Genomic DNA, 23,381 nt, shown 5'->3' with positions numbered 1-23,381 from the left:
CCATAAACATCCATGGTGGGAATAAATACCAATAATGAAAATAAAACTCATTTAGCTACAAAGTGACATAAATAACTCCTCATATATAGCGCTACACATTAAAATATAACTTAGTCATCCTTGTCTCAGGTAAATCATACTAAACCAGCCTGTTTTTTGCAGCTAATGTTTTATGTTAAATTGTGCTTCTAAAAGGCTTTTTCAGCACATCTTTTTAAATCCATTTTCTGTCCCATGGGCAACAATTGAAAGATGTATGCCTCTACTCTGTGCCCCTCCCCTCCAGAGCGCCGCACTTTTATTCAGACACCCTTTTGAAGAAGTTAATTGCTGTTGTTTGTACCCACCATCGACAGCTTTCCCGTCACCGCAATAATAACTGTATTTGTTTCGAACTTTTTAAAAACACACAGTTACAAAGTGAGTCACAGTTGGGATAAAACACATTAAAAATGAGTGTAAATATTTGCACATACAAACAGAGTCAAGCACATGGTCTTTCATTCATTTCTGCATGAACACTCCTATACAAACATATTAGGAGAAGAAAAGGCCACAGATAATGGGAAAAGCTAACCTGTAAAAAATGAGTAGAAAGGTAAAGCATCTGTATCACTATCTCACTGTACAAATGTGTGTGTATGTGTGTGTGTGTATACCTGAGGCACTAGGATCAAAAACAGAAGTATGATCATAATCTTATAATTGTCCAGCAGCCAGTAAATGAATGCACCGGTGCAGCCTCTGGTATAGATGTCAGGCAGTGGTTGATGCTGTGGGACACAGAACACTGGTGGTTAGTCCAATTTCAAAACTACAAAAAGTCAAAGGCAGCTCCCTTTCCTTTCTTCCAACTGTTTAACTTTCTGTTCCTTGCTTATAATAAGACCAGTCCATTACTTAATTATCTGACACTTGTCCTCAGTTGTGTGAGAGCGACACAGCACACCCAGAGTTATTGCTAAGAAACATTCAGCTGTCAATGAGATAAAAAGGACAGCAACTGCCAGTTTTCTGTCTGCAATTCCCAGTTTAAATGAACCTTCTGTGGATATAAAGCACACAATAGTCACAATGGATATTTCAGCACATAATAAAGTGTTTTATGACTTGGTGGTCTTACCTTGTCATCTAGGGCCTTGTACCCACACATAGTGTTGGGCACTTCATTATTCTGAAAGAGAAGTAAAATGTTTCAAATGAAAATTAACAGAAAGCTGTACAGTGTGGGGACAGCCAGGAGAATAAAAGCTTTTATCTAATCTAACGGTTTTATCTTCAGAACAGAGTCACCTGCAGCCTGCATCTTGTTGTATTAAAACTAAAATTAAGTGGAATTAAAAATAAACCTCTAAATCATTATATCCATGTTTGTTCGCAAAGATAAGTCTGCATTAAGGGCATATATGCTCTGCTCTACAGCATCCGTTGCCACTTATGTGAGTCATCTCTGGCAGGTAGGGATCGTTTTGCTATTTTCTCTCTGCCAAACAGTTTGTCAAGACCATTTTTATTCCACATAAAAATGCTGCTAGTCAAAGAAAGAAAGAACGAACTAACGAACTAACGAACGAAAGATAGATCTAAACATCTAACAAAAAGTTTGACCCAACAAAGAAACCTTTAAATAAAATTAAATTTTAGAGAATGTCGGATGAGATCAGTTTCATTAGTTCAGACAGTTCGTCAAACTGTTGTGTGTTTAGCTCGAGACTTTCTCTTTGTTCTCTTTGTCCTTATAATTACTGGACAGTGTAGGTGTACAGATTACAGGGAGCCTTTGCTACTTAGAGGTGGAGAAAATTGCCTGCACATGCCATGGCTAAGGCTTAATCACAATATAGGGTGAAGAGGTGCATTTTAAATGTCACTCTGCATGCAAGAGCTATTACTTTAAGACCCAGACACACAGACACTGGCAGCCACCGAGCACTAGAGAAAAATGTGCATTCCTTAATGCCAACCACTTTGCAGATGAAAATCAGAAGTTCAGTTGTTTAGCAGTTGCTTGGGGCTGAGGGTTGAGGAAGGTGTCGCCGACAGATCTTTAGGCCTGTGTGTCTGAGAGCTTTAATGACACACACACACACACACACACAAATCCAAAACTAAAAAAACAAATTCAGGAACAAACATGATAAAATTACAGATTAGTTGGTATCTAACTCTGATCTTCAGCTCCCACTGTGATTGTGAGACTGCATGCCCTCAGTGAGAAGGTGCCTTCCTGAGCAAATAAAATGCCAGCATCTCACAGTGTGTAATTTGTCTCTCAGAAGTGAAGCTGCGTGGGATTTTGGGAGTTCTCCTCAGCACAACTGCAGATCAAAAACCCTCTCATGAGACAGATGAGGATGTATCAAGATAAATTCACGCCACACTTTAGCCATTAAGCCATTTATTCACGTATTTTCACGTGAATATCACCCAACAGCAAACCTGGAATCTTTAGCTTTAACTAATCAGACTTTGTTCATTCCCACTGCAGCCACAAAACATCTACACAATTGTTTTTAAAAACCTCTTAGCATGAAGTGTTCATCAACTCCAGTGAAGAGACAGGTGTGTTAAATATGTGCAATCCTCTTTTACAGGGGACTTAATGTATTCTAGCTTCATATGTTTTTATAACTGGACCCCATTAAAAATAGGTCAGCATGAGATACAGTTTAAGATGATAAATGCCAGTGTCATTTTGGTCTTTTAACATTTGGTTTACAAGTTTGAATGTATTTTAGGATTTTCTCAAATCCACACATATATTAAACTGGTCAACATTTCAAACCACAAATCAGTCTTGATGAGTGTTTGGGGTTATTGTCCTGCTGGAACACCCATCTGTGTCTTGGTTTTAAGTGTCTAGCTGTTGATTTGAGATGAAGCTGAAGAATTTGGAGGTACTCATCGATCATTATTCCATCTACTCTGTGTGATGTAATGTACCACAGGCAGCAAAGCAGCCCCAGAGCATGACACCATCGTGCTTGACAGTTGAAAGTTTGAAAACCTCAAGCTGTCACTATAGTCAAAAAGCTCAGTCTTTGACCATAAAACCTTTCTCCAAAAGGCATATGGCTTCCAGTTCACAGCAGATTTGAGCCTCGGTTTATTCTGAACATCCTACAACCAATTTCTTCTTATGTGATGATGACAGTTTTGGCATTCTTCCAGATAAATTGTGCTTACATAGACCCGTCTGAACTGATGAACTGATGATCTGCAGTTGTTTAGAAATGGCTCCAAGCGGCTTTTCCAACTTGTCCAAATCTACTAGTCTCCACTTTAGATTTTTGCTGAATTCCTTGGATTTCCCTTGTTCTGAATATTGGTCAATCTGATGAGTGCTGTCAAACAAATCTTTTTAATGCTGATAAAAGAAAAACTACTGGTTGTAGTCAGTGCAATATAAGTTCAAATTCAAACTTGTGCACCCAATTCTTGTCCCCCCCCCAAACGGTCATTAAAAACAAAAGCTGTTCAAAGAAACCATTGAATGCCCTAAATTTCCATGACATTCATGCCCATGATGGATGTAAAAGTCTACCCACAAGTAGTTTCTAAAAAACAAACAAACCATAATTTAAATGTTATATACCATGTAAAATATGTACTTGTAATTATAATAATAATAAAAATGTTTTAAATGTAGTAGCTGAACATAAATTGTGCTATAGCAGTATTATCAGAAGAGGCAGAAGCAGTTAGCATCATGCATAGAAACTGGTAATACAAGAGGTATTATTGCAACAAGAAAAGCATATATTGTACCAGCTGATGTAGTGGTAAGACCATCAATAATGACACCTACCTTAGTAGTAACACAGCAGGTATATGGGACACCGCAGGCTAACGGACCAGGCGCACTACAGTTGTGGTACATGTTGACTTTCCAGTCTTTAAATTCTTCACCTCCACAACACTTAAACTGACAAAGAGGACAATATTAAAGGTAAGAAGGAAAAGGAAAGTGGTTTTAAAACACAGGAGAGACAGAGAGAGTCAATAAGTAACTAACTATGTGAACATGATTCATTCTGTTATGCTGGCATGATGCCAAAAGTAGCATTTTAGGATGAAATTAATCACAATTAACAACATTTGGCATCCGGTTAGTATTTGATTCTCTCTCACACTTTTCCTTTCAGCCAGAATTTCAAAGGAGCAGATTGAAGGGCTTTCCCCTGAAGAAGTGACGTTTCCCTGTACAAAATATTTTACTGAGCTGTTTACAAGACAAATGAGGTAAACTATACCATCAATATTCACATTCAGATGCAGCTGTGTTTACTATCCAAATACAATTTTCCACTGGTGGCAAATTTATTTGACTGTGCAAACACAGCTTCCCCCTTTCATTCCTTCTACCACATTCTTGAAAAGGTCGGTAGGTGTTGTGATATTTGCACATATCCAAAAACCTGCTTATATCTACTTCCTTCATTACTTTTAAGAGCAGGTGCATTTTTCCTTCCCACTAGAAATGTAAGCTCTTCCCCGGGGATGCATCTTTGTCCCTGTCTTGTAAAGTGCTGGCCTGTTTGTGTACAAAATACTCAGAGCCGACTCCGGCACAAGTCCATCCATCTGTCTATCCATCCATTTCCTTAATAACTAATCCAATTCGGAGTCACGGGGGTTTTGGGCCCATTTCAGATGTCATTCAGTGAGAGGCAGGATACCACCCGGACAGGTGGCTCGTACATCACAGGCCATGTATCAGAATTTATGTTAATATTCAGATCTGAGGAAAATATTCCCATTTCGAAAGAAAACCTGAAAATACAAAATACTTCACCAGGAGGAGATAAAAGGACTAATTTGGAATACTCAAAGAGAATTTGCTGCTTCACTGACCTGCATCAAATTTGGAAATTATCATCTTCACAAGAACAGTGAATCATTATGTGTCATCACCTGCAGCCACGTGTTGTGGGATCAACAAGTGGCTGCAGAGGCTGCACCAGTCATTTTTACTGCCCTCTTCTTTTGCAAACTCTCAAGAGACTAAAGAAACCTAAACAAATCAACAGCAAACAAACTTGGGAAAACACATTAGCGTTAGTAAGACAACAACGTATTTAATAAAGTTTTAAGTCTTCTTCAATATACAAACAACACAAAATCCAGTATAATACACAAAAGCTCTGTTCATTTGTTTCCAAACTCTTCCTAAATGATCAGCAGTTGTGCAACCAGAGTTGGCACACAGGTACATCTTGGGACCCTGAAGGTTTTCACATCATTACATTGCCTAGCAACCACCTACCAGCAAGCTTAAATGACCCATTCATACTGTTTATGCACATAACATCTAAATTATATCCAGATATACTTAAATAATGTGTGACATTTTATGATGGCTTAACATTGCCTAGCAACCAACTAGAAATGGACTAAAATGACCCATTTGTAGCATTTATCTAGCTCCAAGACCTATGAAAAGCCTAATATTGTTTTATTTCATAAAAATAACATTAATTTACATCCATGTAAACCTGAATTGCGCACAATTTATTATGATGTCATGTTTCCCAGCAACCACCAACCAACAAGCCAAAATGAGAATTTGTAGTGTTTATGCATCTACAACATAAGAAAAGGTGGTTCAGGGGGCATTTCCTAAGCGTTCTGTGTTTATTACTTAGGCAATCAGTTTATTCGTTTCATTTAGCTATTCTTACATTTGCTGAAGGCACAAATGTGCACTTTCTTTGCTCAGTTTTCATCGTACAGGGTGGAAAAGTTGCCACACCGATGCTTTGGTGTGCTGAACTGTATTTCCCATTTTCATCCAAAGTGACAATAACAGTGACAGTTTTTAAGGTAGTGCTGAAGAACAAACTCACTGTTAAAATAGGACATAAGCCTTAAATTGGCACTTCTCATTATACAAGAAATGCAAATGAACTTGTCATAGCAGTATCGCCTCAGTTAACAATTAGCATTAATGGGATACAGCTGTTAATGGAGTTACGCCTGTATTTGACTAGCATAAGAAAGAAAAACAAAATTAGACCCAATATAAATGACATCTGGTACCAAAGGATTTTCAATATCTGAATATAAAAATGGGGAATATGTCTCAATTGATGGCACTCGGAGTAAATTACAGCTGCCGTTTGACATCTCAGTTATTTTTGTTTGATTTACGCTTTCACTTGGGGTAGATAGCAACTGCACAGCTGCCTCAGAGAGTAAAGAATGAGCGAAGCAGAGCCCAATACTGGTACCTCTGCTTGGTAGTCACTTATTGAATCTAATATTTTATTTGGAGGGAGAACATGAGGCAGAAAGAGAGAATGAGACAAGAGATAAAGAGGGACGATGAATAAATGAATAGATATGAGAGCGCTCTTTGTCAGGCGGCGTCATCAGTATGCTGATATGATGCCAGTCTGCCAAAGCAATACTCCCTCCTCTGTTGGTGTGATTCTGCACAGCTGTTTTTCCAGCACTGGGTCAAGACCCAAAGAAAGGTCACACACAAACCCCCCCCCCAAAAAAAAAAAAAAAAAAAAAAAAAAGCCACAACAACAAACAAAAACTTAATATAAGAACACAGAGTTCTCAGTGTGGTAGGTGCAACAGTGCAGTATCACCCAATCTAATCCCGTCTATGAGCAGACTGTTCAATTCATTACGCAGCCTCATGACATAAAAATGAAGCATCTTTTCAAAACACGTCCATCTCCTGAGATTCTGATGTGACGTGTGAGAGTGATGGATGGATTACACAACAGTTTGTTTACTAAAGTTGAAATTGAAATACAAAGTCATTTAAAAGTGATGTGACACATTTATTTTTATGACCCTCACTGGTGACAGTCATGACCGAAGCCATTATGTTCTAGGGTTGTCCATCTGTCCGTAGCTCTTAAACTGGCAACCTCGACAATTACAGAGCCTTCATGGAGTAATTGTTAAATCAGTTCCCTTCACTTCTCTCTCTCTCTCTTTTCACCCCCAGTGTGTGGCTGAAGGAATTCTGTGTGTTTACATCCTCATGAATGTGACATGTCAGGAATTTGTATAAACATTAATTGGTCAAAAAGTCACCCTCACAAAATATTTAGCTGAGCTGGTTTGCAGAGGTATACAACAATAAGCTGGTAGCTCGAGTTTATTTTATTATTATTATTTTTATTGTGACTAAATTTCCAAAAGTCCCCTGGAATTAAATATTTGCAGAATAAGCGACTAATTTTGTGACTGTCCAGCTGACTGATGACGAGCTGCTTGCATGCAGACTGTGACTAATCGTATGGTTAAGTCCCCCTCTGAGCCAACCGCTCAAAGCGTGGGTTGCAATTACAGCAACATAATGAGCATGTGATTACAGGTTAAAGACTGAGGTGTTTTTTTTCAAAAAGTTTGCTAAACTTTTCAGGATCACTTACTATTGTTACTGTATTAATAATAACCATAATTATGACTTTATTTATATAACATTGTTCAAGCTCCACATTACAACGTGCTTCACAGGAGCAACAGAATAAAACAGAATTAACAAATAGAGGGGGAAAAAAGACACTTTAAAGTAAATTTAAGGGGAGGGAAAAGCTTTCTCATCAAAGTATTTTTTTAAAAGATGATTTCAAGGAAGTGACTGACTCTCTCACACACACACACACACACACACACACACACACACACACACACACACACACACACACACACACACACACACACACACCTCAAAACATTGAGACTGGACTGACTAATCAACACAAGCGCAAACACACTGACCTACACCACCAAACCATCGTACACACCAACCTGTAAATGCTCTTTTGCACAATATTATTACTGGACTTTTTGCACTAACTTCTGCACTTCCTAATTTTTGCTGCTACACTAAGGAATGTTTACTGTTCCTCCACTACCTCAACTCATCATCACAAAACCTTATTATTATGTTACGTTGTGGGGTTTTTTTTGTCACACTGTCACTTGCTGCTCTTGTTTGCACATTTGCACGTGCACTTTGTTGTCTGCTGTCTGATAACAAAAAAAAGTCATCCTTAGATAGTTAGATAGTTTTTTGTTAATTTATGTTGTAATTTATGTTAGGTCAGTCTGTCTTGTCTCTGCTAGCCAGCTAACTAGGCCTCTTAGTTAGCTAGTTTAGAGTTTTTCTGTTAAATTATGTTGTAAATTTATGTTGCATGTAGCACCTTGGTTCCTGGAGGAACGTTGTTTCGCCTCACTGTGTACTGTTAAACTGTATATGGTTGAAGTGACAATAAAGCCAACTTGACTTGACTTGATTTTGCCAGACAGGTTGTTTCAGATTTGTCCCTTTGAGTTTTCAGTTGGGCCCCTGGAACAGGCAAAAGACCTCTGGTGCATATGGTAATTACTAAGAGGTCAGAAATGTAGCTTGGAGCAAAGCTATGAAAGACTTTAACAGAAATCAGTAAAATCTTAAATTCAATGCTAAACATTGTGTAAAAAGGTAAGAGAAATGTGATCTTGTCTCCTCGTTCTAGCTGAAAGTCTGGCAGCTGAGTTCTGTAGAGTCTGATTTAATTCAGTAGAATGACATTCACAAGGATCTAGAGGTTGGCCATCTCCTGGCAGCCTCTTTTTCTACAAAAATATTTTGCCCAACCAAGTTGACGAATGGTTTGCAGCTGTCACTGAAAGAGGTTGCTGCACCAAAAACTTGCATATAATTCTTTTGTTCACTAACAGATTGCTGCAGTTGCCCATAGTTTGCATGGAAGATGGCAACTTGTATGCAAACACTTGCTAATGAAGCACTAAACAGTTGTGAAAAATTTGAAGTGTTTCTGGCTTGCAACTCATTCTTCAAAGTAAACATTGTGCCTTAGAACTAAATCCAATGTATTTTTCTTATATTTTCACTACTGCTTGGTAGAGCTGGGCGATATGAGATTTTTTCATATCACGATATGTTTTTTTCATTTCAGGCGATAACGATATCTATCACGATATAAGCCAAATAACTATATTTGTAAGATTTAAATGTGCCGTTGCTCACAAGTAAAATGTGAAATAATCAGCAGCTTGTTTTTATTTATTTATTATATTATTTATTTCCCATAATAAGTTCAACAGGGTAGATGTACTTAAGGAACATCAGACTTTTTCAGATAAATAAAGGCAAATATTGCAAACTACACAAAAGGCAGCCGCTAAAGCGGTTAAGTTTCAAAATAGAACAAACGAAACAGACTAAATTGTCAATTCCACTTAGAAACAAAATATTAATTCTAAAAATAAATCTTAGTTTGTTTTACAGAAGAACAGACAAAACTGACTAACTTTTGTCAATATCAAATAAACTGAGAACTAAAAGGAAATTCTCAATCTCTCCTTGTTGTATAGCTGAGCTTTTCAAACAGTTTTAACAGTTACTTTAGTCTGACAAAAGCCGAATGACGAATTAGCGCTTCCAGTCAGAGACTGAGGCTACGTCCACACGTACACGGGTATTTTTGAAAACGGAGATTTTCCGTTTCCGTTTTAAAAAATAATCCCGTCCACACATAAAGGCAGAAATGAAGGAAAACGCTGCTATGAACATGCCAAAGCAGCAGGTGGCGCTAGATTCCTAACCGTGCAGAAATGTTGGCCAATCAGAAGTCTAGAAGCCTCGGTGGGAAAAAGTAAACAAAGCTGGGGCATAGAAGCAGAACCGAGTCGTATGTGTGGAGGGACAGTAACTGTGTGTATGTGTAAGCATTTAAACACTGCAGAGAGTAGAATTAACAGTATTGTAGAAATTCATTTCACCGAAACAATAACGTGGCGCACAGTGTGACGCATGCACCAGTTCATTGTATTTCCAGACTTGCTTTCGGCACAATTTACAGTGCACGCTACTCTGTTTTTTGTCAGACTTGAAATAGCCGAAACACCTTCACACTACGGAACTTCTTTGGCTCTTCCGTTCGACAATCTCTCCGGCGTTGGAACCATCATCTGTTTTCTCTTCGGTCACGCTCGGTTGATTTTTCTAGTCGGCACACTCATTTCCTCCATTACCCGCTGGCTGCTTCCCAAACAAACACGTGCGGCTTGGCACTTGTGCTGTAAGTTACAAGTCACGCGACGTGATGCTGCGGCTGTGATTGGTTCGGCTCTGTGCTACTGAATTTGGATTGGCTGACCTTTTTTTTTTTTTTTTTTTTTAAGAGGACAAGAGCGGCGAGGTCTATCGCGATAGCTTAATTTCTCTATCGAGTAAAAGTTATATCGCGATACATATCATTATCGTTCTATCGCCCAGCTCTACTGCTTGGAGATTAAGTAGTGAGAGTTTGCAAAGACATTGGCGGCTTCCATAAGAACCACTAGCAACCAAAGCACGGTAGTTGTCAATGCAGCACCTAATACCGGTTTGTGAAAAATTGCACCTATCGACGCCAAACAACCTTGAAGAATACAGTTTTTTCCTAGTGACTTACGGTAATACATACCGGTAGGTTCACTGTCTGGACTCTAAAAGTGTGTCACTGGGGCTTTAGTTCCCATCAAACCAGTAGGTCTTGTAAAACCAGCTGCTTGAAATTTTTACAGCAGGGAACCAGTTCACCCACTTCCCCGAGGCTGATATAGCTCCTGAAAATGAGTTTTCTCTGCTTTTACCAAAAATTATAGTATTTTGTCATTTACACAAAAAAACAAACAAAAAAACAAGTGCTGTAATAACTCAGTACATTTGTATAGGTACAGTTTTAAACTCTATTAGATGGATGGAAAAGGAGATCTAGTGAAGATTTGTTTTCAGGTCTGTTAATGTTCCATATAATCATAACCATACTGCAATATAAGTTCAATGTCTCTACCTCAACCCATGAAAATGAATACAAGTGTTTCCAGTAAGTGGATGGCAAAGGTTAGTGTTTGTGCATTCATGTAAGATTTATTAATGGACTTCGTACTTTTCTTGTTTGTTACTGCATTTTGTGTTATGTTTCTGTGTTTATTATATTTTCATTGACAGACACCACTGGATGAATTTTAATGTTATGCTCACAGTTGTCTCTTAATGAAATTTACCATGTCTATGCACAACTGCTATGCTTAAATTGCGCCAATGCTTTCCGTGATGAATCCAGAATTTGCTTATAAATATGCATGATCACTTCTGAGTGAAACATGCAGCACTCGGGAAAGATGGCGTTTGAAAGAGTGTCTGCCTGAATGACTTTTTTGTTTGAAGTGCTCTAACACTTCTTGGTATACACAACAAAGCCCGGCTGCAGTGCTGTGGGGGTATTTATTGCTGTGCCTGCAGCACAGATTGTGGTTAACAAATGATGTGACGTTTTCAAGCTGAACTGTTTTTATGAAGCAAGTGTCTGCAGTGACTAAGGTATTATCTAATGAGGGAAATGAAAAATTGTTGCTCCTGGCAATGAAACCAACAAGTGGTCAATAATATGACAACTATTTTGATAAATTATGCATGTAATTGTGTGAGAAAAATGTCTCCTCTGTCTCCTCTGCAGGGGCGAAGAAAGAGGCAGCTTACTGGTGGAATAAATGTCACATCTCCATTACAATACTGAGGCACAGTGGATAGAAAGGGCAGCTTGAAATCGAGTTAATACCGGATATGATGCGACCTACCACTTATACATGAACTCTGTGCTCAGAATGAGATGTTTCCTAATATCTTTACAGCTGGAACAAAAAGCTTACAGATGTGGTTTGTCACTGAAGACACATCTTTAAGTATGCTTCAAACTAAGAGATCAATTATTTTGTGGTTCATGTGACATTTATCATTCTGTGTCAAAGGAAGAGCCATTAACAGTAAAACCAGTGATAGCGTCACACTTTCAGACACTATACAAGATTTCAGATACGAAATGGTTAAAAGTTATTTTGTAAAAAAATGGAAATTAGACTTAAGGCCCAACTCTAACTTTTGTCAACTCCTCAGATGGATTTTGCTTGGTCTTGCTCAGGTGTACGCCTGCTATGTTAGTGTGTAAATGTAATGAGAAAAACAAATATGCAGAACCCTTCTATGTGACCCCATGCCTGTCCTACTTGCTTTATTCGGTTAAGAAACAGGAAGTGGTGGTGCGGTTATTACAGTCTGGAGTTTGAACCCTAGAGTCATTCCACATCCGCTTGTAGAGCCAATCGTCAAGAACTTGAAGTAAGCAATTTTTTGTGCGACTTTATCAGTCTCTCACAATCTCTCACATGAGGTGGGGGAATGTTGCTTCAGTTCATTTGGTGACACAGCTCGCTCAAGTCTTTTCTTTCCCATCCTTTCTGTTGTAGTTTTGTTGCTGTGCTTGGGATCATTGACCTGTTGCAGGACCCGGTTTTGCACGATCTTCAGCTGATAGACATGTAGCCTCACATCTGACTCTGGTATACAGAGTAGTTCATGGTCGAGACAGTGACTGCAGGATGTCCAGGTCCAATTCCAAACCAGTCTAAACCATCACCCCTCGACCGCCTCTTTGTCCTGATATGCTGTGTTTGGTTTTTGCCAGATGCGGTGCTATCCATTAAGACTAAACCTCTCCAATTTAATTTCATCACTGTTGATGTGTTTCGTTGCTGGCATTGTGTAAAAGACCTGAATGCTCCGGACCAGCAAACTGGCAAAAATTCGGCTTTCAGACAGGTGGTCACGCTTGCTGATGATCATTTAATCAAGAGCATTTGATTAACACCTACTTCCCCATTCCTATGGAAGCAGTAAGAGTGTACTTCATTTTCCCACACACTGCTTCTGCATTTCAGCTTAATGTTTGTTAATTAAATAATGACATGGTGTAAAATGACACGTTTTTTAGTTCACTTGAGGTTGTATTTACCGAAATTTAGAACCTGCTAAGGACCAGGTTATTTTTAACATGTCCTGATACAGAAACTCTTACAATAGAAAGTGGGTGTGCTTTTGTTTTCAAGTGACTCTACATTTGGAGTCTTATCTCAGTTATTAAAGTGAAGATGTCTTAACCTGTACAGAATCAGATTTTAATATTGTCAAGGAGAGGTTCACTTAAAGTCCATCTTAAAATAGTACTCACACAGCTATTTCTCTGCTCAAGTTACTCTTTTCTCTGATCCATGCCCCTACTGACTTCAGAAATATCTATAAATCTATGGAGCTGACCATACTGATAAATGTGAGGTTAACTGGAAATATTCTCTTCCATTTTTTTTTTGTGTTGGCTGAACAACAGACTGGCAATCTGTCCAGGGATGTAACCTGCCTCTAACCCATCACAGTATATAAGAGATGGATAAATGAATGGATGGATGGAGAAACTCAAAGGTATAACCTTGAAACTAGGCAATGGTTTAATTAAGGAAGTTCAGGCAAGAAAAAAAAAAAAAGTGTCAAATTTTCATCAAAGTTGGTCCTTTATTCACAGAGGGTGTCACCAGTTGGGCATCCTACCAAATGTGAATAATGGTCACTATTTCGCTGTAAGAATAGTTTTAGTGAGAAACTTCCAGAAAATTATGAAAGTGAAGCTTTGACCTTTCGGATTTAAAAGCATCATTATATTTTTTATCCTATTAGAGATTTTTGTGAAATCTAACTATTTTAATGCAATTAATTCATCCTTCAGCCAAAGCGAATGTTTGTGCCACATGCTAAGAGCTTTCAAAATGCATTTCTGAAATTCTGCCTCCTCTGACTAAACAATGTGTGTGTCCCGGCTCTGAATGTTGGATTGTCGATTTCCTTTTTTGGATTCAGAGACGGTTCGATAACAAAAATAAAGAAAAGAAAAAGTGCTGACGCAACTGTTCGGGCTCTGAGGCATGAGGGCGTTTTCAAGCCTGAAAACTGGTCCCGACAATCAATTTTTCTTTGTTGTTGCAATTATGACAGATGGCTAAGACGTAGCCCCATCCAAAACATCAGCAGCTATTTACATGGAGACTGGGACAGGATGCCTCCTGTTGAGTTTACACTCAAAACACCTTCAGGCATTTTGCAGGAAAGACTCCTCTGACCCTTTTCGCATTACACACACACAAAAATAAAATAACCTGACAGTACAGACGGAGGTGCCATCTAAACACATTAGATATGAGCTTTTCCAGAGTTCAGCGGGCACACGGGACGACATTACACAGAACACATTAAAATAAAAAATAGATGGTTTTATAATGTAGAAGAACATTAAAAACACCGCTGGATACAGAACTGTGCTCACAGGGCACAGACCTGGTATGAGCAGTGAAATATTCTGATTGCTCACAGACAAACGCAACATAAACTTCCTATTCAGTTGTTCTCACTTACCCACCGACAACAAAGGGACGCCTTTTTAAATCTTATATGAAAGGAACAGAGAAAAATGTCACCATTTACACGACGCAAACACAAATGCATGACTGAATTTGGTACCGTTCTCACAAACAAAAATAAGTTCAGAACATAGTCTCAGTGCCCTCCAAGTTTGTTTTTTCAAACATGGTTTTCCATTGAAGTTCTTCAGAAAAACACTTAATCTCTCTAAGAGCAGGGCAACGGGCCCAGCAAGCAGCTTTAAAAACCTTTACAGGCTTCTGTTAAATGGCTTTCTAACATCACTGAAGCAATCTTTGCTGCTATAAAGTTCTTCAAACATGTCACTGGATGAATCGGCTGCCAAAACAAAAAAAAAGAGGCTCCTTTTATGCTTTGACAGATAATTAATCGGCACTTCTTTTCTACACAACCAACTAAGATCTGCATAACCAAGGTGCTGCTGATCTTTGACAAAAATAAATACACCAACCAATTGTCCTAACCAACTAAGCACATGCATTATTGTCAGATGTTTTTTCCTCCAGCATTAACAAACCTTCTCTGTGAAAGAGAAAGATATTAATTTTTAAAACTCTCGTTGCATTCTCTCTTTATAAACTGACCAGATTTATTAGGCCTCTTCCGCTGCCTGTTAATAACCTGCTGAAGATCAAATTGAACATGTGAATAGGGAAGAAATGTGATTTAAGGTGGCGTGTTTGTTGATGCAATTCAGACCTGTCGAATTAGAAACTGCTGATCTACTGGGATTATCACACGCAACCATCTCTAGGGTTTACAGCGATTGGTTAAAAAACAGAAATTATCGAGTGAGCAACAGTTCTCTCAGTATAAATGCCTTATTTATCAATTTACACATCCAGCTAGTATAGAGTAAAGTTTGCCTGTCCTCGTCCCTGCTTTGGTAACCTCTGGATAGTGCAGTTTTCTCACACAATCCAAAGACTAATGTGAGATTAACTGGTCATTCCACAATTGTCCATAAGTATGATTGTGCACATGAACCATCATCTGCCCCTCTGTGTTAACCCTGAAACAGATCAGGGTGTGCTCGGTGTATTACAGAGACAAAGCCCCATCAAAGCAAAAGCCAGTATCCTCCATTCAAAGATCGACATGCATAAACTGTTTCTCATCCTGAGAAAGTTTTACAAACACCCGTTATCAGTTATCTGGACCTGACCAAATGCACACAAAGATCTTTCTTGTAGCTTTCATGGACAATGCTCAAATGCTGTTAAATCTGCCAGTCCACAACTGTGTAAAAAATTCAGCCCATTTTCTAAACCACCAAATCACCTGAGACACAATAGCTTTAGGGAATTCAAGCAGCCTGCAACTATCACGCAATCAGGCCACAAATCCACAGTACACAATCCTTAAAATGATGAAGGCCTGTAGCGTGCAGAACATATGCCCCCTCTCCTGTGCTAATCAGAGTTTGTAGCTGGCTGCTAGTTTCAATGTGTGACCAGTCCGCTGTCCCCTACAGTGCATTACCATATGCTTGATAAAAGCTGGGAAAGAGATCTCCAGCTTCAGGCTGTGTGCATGGCGGCTCGGTGTGCTCTGATGGTCATGCACAGCGATGCAACTAAAAATTTTCAGTGAGGATTCAGGTTCACTGGTTGTGCAGTTTTAAAACAACAAAAAATCCTCAGCTTTATAATAATAATAATCAGGCTTTGTCTCTACTGCAGGAGATTATTAACATATACTATACATAAAAGATGGATACCACTACTGTGACTTCACCCATAGTCTGCGCACTGGCCTCATTTTAGTTTTTTTAACTAGATATGACCATAACAGGATGTGAGTGTTTACCGGGATATTTACCAGCTAATACTAGTTCTGTCTAACTAGCTTGGCTGTCGCATTATAGCTGTCATTAAAGGGATTATAACAACAACATGCACCTACTGAGAGAGAGAAAAAAGAAAAGAGAAAAAAAAAAAAGCTAAACACCTGACTCTTTAACGCATCTTTAAGAACACATGAAGCATGTCTTTAATTCTAGTTTATAATTTATAGATTAGAGGGCATAGCTTTAACCCTTAAAACTATTAAAACAGATCAGTGATCTAAAAAAAAAAAAATCACTCTTAGTACAGATGGAGAGGTATAGGCTGTAATATTTATTTATCCTTTAAAGCTGTGTATTTGGGGATTTACTAAAGTCAAGTCAAGGAACTTTGGTTTCTGACTTTATTTAAAGTCCTGAGGGTTTCTGGGTGATTAATACAGTCCGTATGTAAAAAAAAAAAGACAGGTGACGTTTATCAAGTAACAGGAAATTAAGAGTCGTCTTACCCTATTCTGAACGTAGTCCATGATGTTTTTGAAGTCCAAGTCATCGTAGTAGTTTACTATGCCCTTTCGAATGTTCTTGTTCAATAAACGTTCCGCCTGTGAGGGAGTTAGAAAAAGAACGCAAAACTGTGAATAGTACAGGAGAGGAGAAAGTCAGATTATCACATCTGTCAGTGGAGCTGTAGAGTTACTTGTATGTGTCAAAAACCATTTAGTTGCCATTTTCGGTGCTGTATGAAATGTCTTTGGCCCGCACGTCCTCTAAGCAAAACGGCAGTAGTCCATTTATGGTGATGTATTTGTCCTCATCCTGTTTTAATAGCACACTGCATGCTGCCCAACAGTTATAGTATGCGGACATTGTTAGCCTTAAAACGAAGCCACAACTCCAAATAAAAACAGAGCCAAATATAACCCATGTTTTTGAAAGGAGAAGCTGCAGGTTTTATTTGTAGTGTGACTTTCAGGGTTAACCGTGGAATTGCATTAAGCTTTAATAACCAAACATAATCATGACTTGTTGAGCTTAATCAACATTTTAGGGGATTTAAGGATTTAAGAGCTTTGACTGTGCAAAATTATGATCAATGAAACAGTTTAGATTTTTTTTTTTTAATGTTAGAGCTTTTATTCCTCCTACTTATATATATATTTTTTAAAAAGCAGCCAATTGTGTCTCAAATTGTGTGTGTTGTGTACCAAAATACCCTCTATGTTAAAGGGTATTTCGGTACACAACAATCAGTGTGTCAAACAGGCGCCTGCTGAGAGCAAATGCTATCATAAGTCAAGGTGACTGATTCACTGAACCAGGATATTAAAATGAGAGCGAACTTGACCGCTCACATCTGTCAGTCACAATCTGGTGCTGTGGGGTTACATTAAGTTTAATATATAAGCTTATACAGTCACTTGGCATAAATATTTATAATTTGGAGGTCTCTTAAAAGAATTTTTTGAGAGCTTTTCATTAAATGTTTTCATTCAGGGAACGGTTCATTTACTCCACTAATTTCTCCACTCTGTTTCTGATACATTAGTCTTATTTATAGTTCATTGGCGATGAAAGCGACAAAGCGCTGTTTTTCTTTTTTACCCTTTACTTAGGCCTAATATTGTTCCTTTATTTCATTCTTCAAAGCACTGCCGACAATAACGAATCGAGAATGCAGCCTCCTCCATTAGAGCCACAGAGATTAAAAGAGATTTAATTTTTCATTTCATTTCTTCCCCTCTTGAACATATCAGGTGTTGACAGTGGATGTACTGGGACAAGGCACCCACATTTAAACCAAAGTACGATGTGCACATTTGTAGAACGAGAGCTCAAAGGGCATCATCTCCTCAAACAGGATGTTAATTAAAACGGGAAGCCAAAAATAAGTATGTAGACGTTCAAAATGTATTTTTGAAAGTCTACATACTCCATCACTTGGCCCATTTTCAGGGATTCTTTTAAAGATTGAAATCTCGATTGTGCTCTCAACATTTCATACGTGCAACCTGTTGAGCCACATCGTAAAAGTACGCCTTGTCATGAAAATCCATATGCATTAAGATGGTGATGCAGGAAATGGAAATCTGTTATAGTTGGTTTTACACTGAACAGATTAAAAATGTGACCAGTGTATCACTAAGAATCAGTCAGTTAATCAGTGAAATTAATTTCACTTTAATTTGGCAACCAATTAAAACAATTTCTATGTTTCCTACATGAGAGTGTCAGACCTGAAATGCAATAAGTAACCTTTAATGTTCAAAAGTTTCAAAGAGCAGCACACAGAGCATAGTGAGGGAATTAAATAAATATAACTCAAATTCAAAAAGATTAATGATTAATTCATTTTTTCAACACAAGTGGAGCCTTTTTGTGTTCTGACCAGAGTAGGTGACCTTCAGTCGTACAACTTTGAGCAGAGGAGGGTGAAACAAAGAGTCAAGTCCCAGATCTTATGTTTGTGAGCCTGAAGTGGAAAGCTTCATTAACAAAGAATGTCATCTGGGAGGTGGAGGAATTTCAGTTTCACGTCTAAGAGGCTCTTGCTGGATGTAAGTAGTAGATGTGATTTTCTGTGTCTGTAGACAGCAACAGATTTGTGATTGAATTTGGAGTCCAGGGAGCGCTTTTAAAGACCTTCTATGACTCTTTGGTGGCATCTGTCATTTTTTACAGTGTTGTATATTGGAGCAGCGGTTTATCGGCAGCTGAGAGGAAGAGGTTGGATAAACTCATCAGGAAGGCCAGCTCTGTTCTGGGATGCACCCTGGACCCAGTGCAGGTGGTGGGAGACAGAAGGACTCATCTCTGATGGATAGAGTCTCCCACCCCATGCATGTAAATGTTGCTGAACTGCAGAGCTCCTTCAGTGACAGACTGCTGCATCCTAGATGCATGAAGGAGCGTTTCCACAGGTCCTTCCTCCCTGCAGCTGTCAGACTGTACAATCAGAACTGCTCCCAACAAACATAGATGTTTACATCTGCGCTGTAACTGCAATAATTTAATCAACCGATTTGCACTACAACCTGGTTTGCCTCTTATCTGTAGTTAATTTTATTTAATTTAATAACGGCACTCTGTTTATAGTAACCCATTGTCCTTGATGTAAATATGTAAGAAAAATTTTGTATGTTTCTGTTCTGACCTGTTTGTTGTATATGTGTCTTTCTGGCTGCTGTTACAGCCAAATTTCCCCTTGTGGGGCAATTAAAGGATTATTCTATTCTGTCATATATTCTGACATAAAAATTAAAATAGATTTAAATAAAACACAAGCCTTTATCGTCAAAACGGGTTGAGCCTCAGGGAAATTAAAGTTTCCATTGTCATTTGTTTACCCGTGTGTCTGAAAGATTAGGCAAAAACCACTTGGCAGAATTTATTAAAACTAGGCGGGGCTGTGGACAAAATTATGTGGTGTGGAGTTGTTCTCAGCAGAGGACAGAAGGATTCTTAAGCTCTTCCCTACAAATCCACATCAAGATATTTATGAGAGTGAGCTATTTATAAAGAAAACCCAATGACGTCAGGATGTTATCAGAGAATTGGTGATGTTTGCTTGATTAACGCGAATCTTGTTTTGATCATGGCTCATATTAGTTATCATCCTCCACCAGTTGTGTTCTGTGCAAACCTCATTTCTCAGGGCAGGACTAGAGGCTAAGCACCTAACAAACTTATTCTGTAATTTTAATAACCATTAACACCATTCTGTTTTTTCCCCTCAAAATTAATTATCAAAAGGTTTTCATTTAACAAAATTATATGAGGAATTTTATGCCTAACGAACACGGCGCTGTAACATGCAAATGAGAAGGAGATAAGTCATGTCAATGTTATCTCCCCCTTCGTGCCGGTTATGGTGTGTAAATGATCTGTGACTCACGGTGCGTTGTGCTCTCCTCTCAGGTGTAGCTGGTCTGGTGTGATTAACTGAAAAGCAATAAAGAGGGGGCAGGACCCTTGGTGTGCTTTCCTTTCCTCTACACACCGTCCAGCCAGTGCAGCGGTAATTTTTGGTTGAACAGTTGTTAATTATTTTGTGTTTTGTGTATGTGTGTGTGGGGGTTTTGTGTTTTTGGTTTTTTTGATGGGTCCAGAGGGTCTATTTTTCCTGCTTTATTTCTGTTATGTTGATTTTGATAAAGAGGACTTCAGACACTACAGACCCTAGATTTACTGGCTTATCTACCTTCTGTTGTTAGCCCTTCTTTAGTAATTATGATTAAAAAAAACAAAAACAAAAAACAAAACCCTGCAGCTTTAACTTTATAAGATTATTTTTTAGACCTCTCATCTAGAGAGGCTTGGATTACAATTTAAAAACTAACTAAAAAACAAACAACAACAAAAAACGACATATTTACATCCAGATCTTGTTTTTTTTTGTAATTCTGCTTGAACAACCTCCTTTAGTTTGAGCCAAAGTTTATTTTAAATATACAGAAAATTATTGTTTACATAACATCAAATTTAATCCATGTGAAGTGGACCCATTTTCATTATTTTAATAAAAGCATAATAAACAGTGTTGTTGGAGTACAGAACCCTGATGCCTCATTTACATCGAGTTAAATCATTAAGAGGTGGAGGTTTGATAATTTGTTTCATATAAAATAAATTTTACAACATGCAGCCATAATTGGTTGTTGTTGTTTTTTCATTTAAGAATTTGTTGATGAATCAAATGAGCCTCCCACAGTGTCTCATTTTGGTCCCCTTTACACTTCATTTAAAACTGAGCCTTCCCCATAAAAAAGGATTACAAAATAAAAATCACAATCCTGATGATTAAGCCTCAATTTCTGTTGCTTTTATTAACAACTGCCTTTAAATGGCGCACCATTAAAATCTCTTGGTACGACGCAGCAGCAGGAACAACCTCTGGAAAATCCAACAGCACAGCAAATAAAGGCAATCGAGTTTTCTTGTCTAAACAGGATTCATTAAAAGGTGCTCTACACTTCGGGGTTGGGGGCCTCTACATTAGACAAGACCCTGCATTTTGAATCACCCACCTGCAGTGCCTTATTGCAGACAGTTTGACATTCAACACTGCAGTAATTTCCAACAATCACTGACTTTAACTTTCCATTCTTTACATTTTAACTATTTGGAGTTTCTATGTCATGTAAAGTTGCTCCTTTCTGGTTTAAAAAGTATTGACAGACATGATGACCTATGTTGGAAGAAGCCAGAGATCATAAGGCAGAGACAGTAAGCAGGACCAACAGGAGAACTTAAGAGGGAAATATTAAAAGTGCAAAATACAGAGACATTGTGAAAGATGACATAAATATCACATAGACAACTGATAATTCTACATACTCTTCTAAACATATGAATTCTGATCCTGTGCAAGTTTAATCTATTGTATTGGTCACAGGAAAACAGCTTTTAACAGCTTTATCTCATGTTAAAGAGAATAAGACTTCAGAAATCAAATTAAACTACATAATGTGGCTTTACTTTTCTTGGCTAGAGTGAATCTCTTCCTCGTGGTAAGCAGACTGTCAGTGTCAGACTGCTTTGGTTGTTATCTTGCTCCCTGCTACGTGAAATAAAACACATGCCTTCACTGCCCACCTGCTGAAGTCAGAGGATTTCAAAATGGTAGGGAACTGATTAACACTTGAGGCAACTCACCTGGTTGCGAAACACCAGCCCCAAGATTGCTCCAACCAGCTCCAGGAGCAGACACGCTGCCAGGGTGTACATGAACTGTGGTGCACCAGACAAGAATATGAATTTCATTGTTCTATTGAGTTCAAGCATATCCCCCCCCCCCCCCAAAAAAAAGAAAAAAAAATTGAGATAACGTTTTCTAAAGTGCCTTTGTGTGCATCTTTTAACAGTTTGTGTATTGTGTCCATACAGAAAGACCTTTCCTTCCTATCCTAGTTAATCTCTAAAGCAACCAGTGACCAGAACACTCTGGTCTTGCTCTGTGCTTTCATAAAATCCTGAATATAGATGCCATCTTCCCATGTTTGTCTTTTCCTGCATCTGGCAGTGACTCCAGTTGTTTAGTTGCTTATTAAGTAATTTGTAATACAGTGTGTCTTGATTTTTCACCAGTCAGTTCATTGCATTTCTTCCTATAGTTTTAGTACATAACAGAAGCAAAAATTTAGTACATTATGTCAAATGACTCTCCTTAGTGTAATAAGCCATTACTCACTCCAGCTTAGCGACCGGTGTGAGCATCCTCCAGTCGCTAGGGAAAATATACATTGTCTGACTGGTTGCTGGCGATGAAATCAGTTGCAAATGTGATGCTGCACCAAATACCTCCTATTGATTGTTTTGGTTGCTAGCACGTTGCTACAGCTGAAGTAAAAGTTGTGCTTTTACCAGTGAAACAAACATGTTTCCAAAACGTAACAATCTCTATTTCTGGTTTGTGTCACACTCTTCACACAGTTTCAGTTGGAAAGTGTTTGCAGACAAGTTGGCATCTTATAAGCAAACGATCTGCTAGCAAAGCAATTCCAACTAGGTTTTTGGTGCAGCATCATGCAACTCTCAACCAGTTTCATCCAGTAACAGCTTTTTCTGTTTGTTTGTCTCTCTTTAAATCCCAGAAAGTAAGACAGACTGGTTTAGTTTAAACTGTGTGTGTGTGTGTGTGTGGGGGGGGGGGGGGTTATTTGCATCTTTACAAATAACAATGATGCAAAGGCAATTTCCAATACTTCACCACTCACCACTTTCAATAGAGTTATATTATCCCTCAGGGAACCCAAGACTCCAATGAATGAAACAACAAATAGGATGATGCCCAGTAGGATCAGGATTATAGATGGGGCCAGAAACACACCCTCCAGTGTCTTGTACTGCTGTCGCTCTACTTCTGCATAGATGCCAATACCCAGGATACAGCCGCCTATTAGCTGGAAACACACAAGCGAAGCAGTTAGGACAGATTAGTCATCAGCTTGAACATGATGGGAAACCAGCAGGTTTCTAGATTCGCTCAGTTTCTGCAGATTTAAATATAACTAAGAGAATAAAACATTCAGTGGGCCAAAGCTTAATTTCCACAATTACATGTTCGTCAGCTACCACTTAGCAGGGAATATTGAGGTGGAAAAAAAATGGAAAGTGCTTAGACCACCAGGTCTCAAAGACAACAGAGAAAGAGACGCGTACAATACTTAAGTTTAAGGTCATACATATTAGAAGGAAAATACAGCAACATCACTTTGTCAGACAGGTTCTATTTAAGTGATTTCTTGATTCAGGAGGTCCAGCAGTAATCAGGGCTGGATATAGCTAGTGAAATTGAACTTTGCTTCC

General features: G+C 38.5%; 1 protein-coding gene across 1 annotated transcript in view; it reads right to left on the bottom strand.

The window, feature by feature from the left end:
- Positions 1-23,381, bottom strand: part of tspan15 (tetraspanin 15) — a 42,514-nt gene that overhangs the window by 4,962 nt on the left and 14,171 nt on the right. The window contains exons 2-7 of the mRNA XM_026170546.1: positions 22,790-22,975; positions 21,729-21,803; positions 16,583-16,678; positions 3,809-3,925; positions 1,124-1,174; positions 660-773 (exon numbers count right to left, since the gene is read on the bottom strand). Coding sequence (XP_026026331.1) covers positions 660-773; positions 1,124-1,174; positions 3,809-3,925; positions 16,583-16,678; positions 21,729-21,803; positions 22,790-22,975 — 639 coding nt within the window. The remainder of the gene's footprint in view (positions 1-659; positions 774-1,123; positions 1,175-3,808; positions 3,926-16,582; positions 16,679-21,728; positions 21,804-22,789; positions 22,976-23,381) is intronic.

The sequence above is a fragment of the Astatotilapia calliptera genome, chromosome 1 (assembly GCF_900246225.1).
Source record: "Astatotilapia calliptera chromosome 1, fAstCal1.2, whole genome shotgun sequence".
NCBI lineage: Eukaryota > Metazoa > Chordata > Actinopteri > Cichliformes > Cichlidae > Astatotilapia > Astatotilapia calliptera.
Note: the sequence above shows the minus strand (reverse complement) of the source record. Positions and strands in the feature narration are given on the sequence as shown.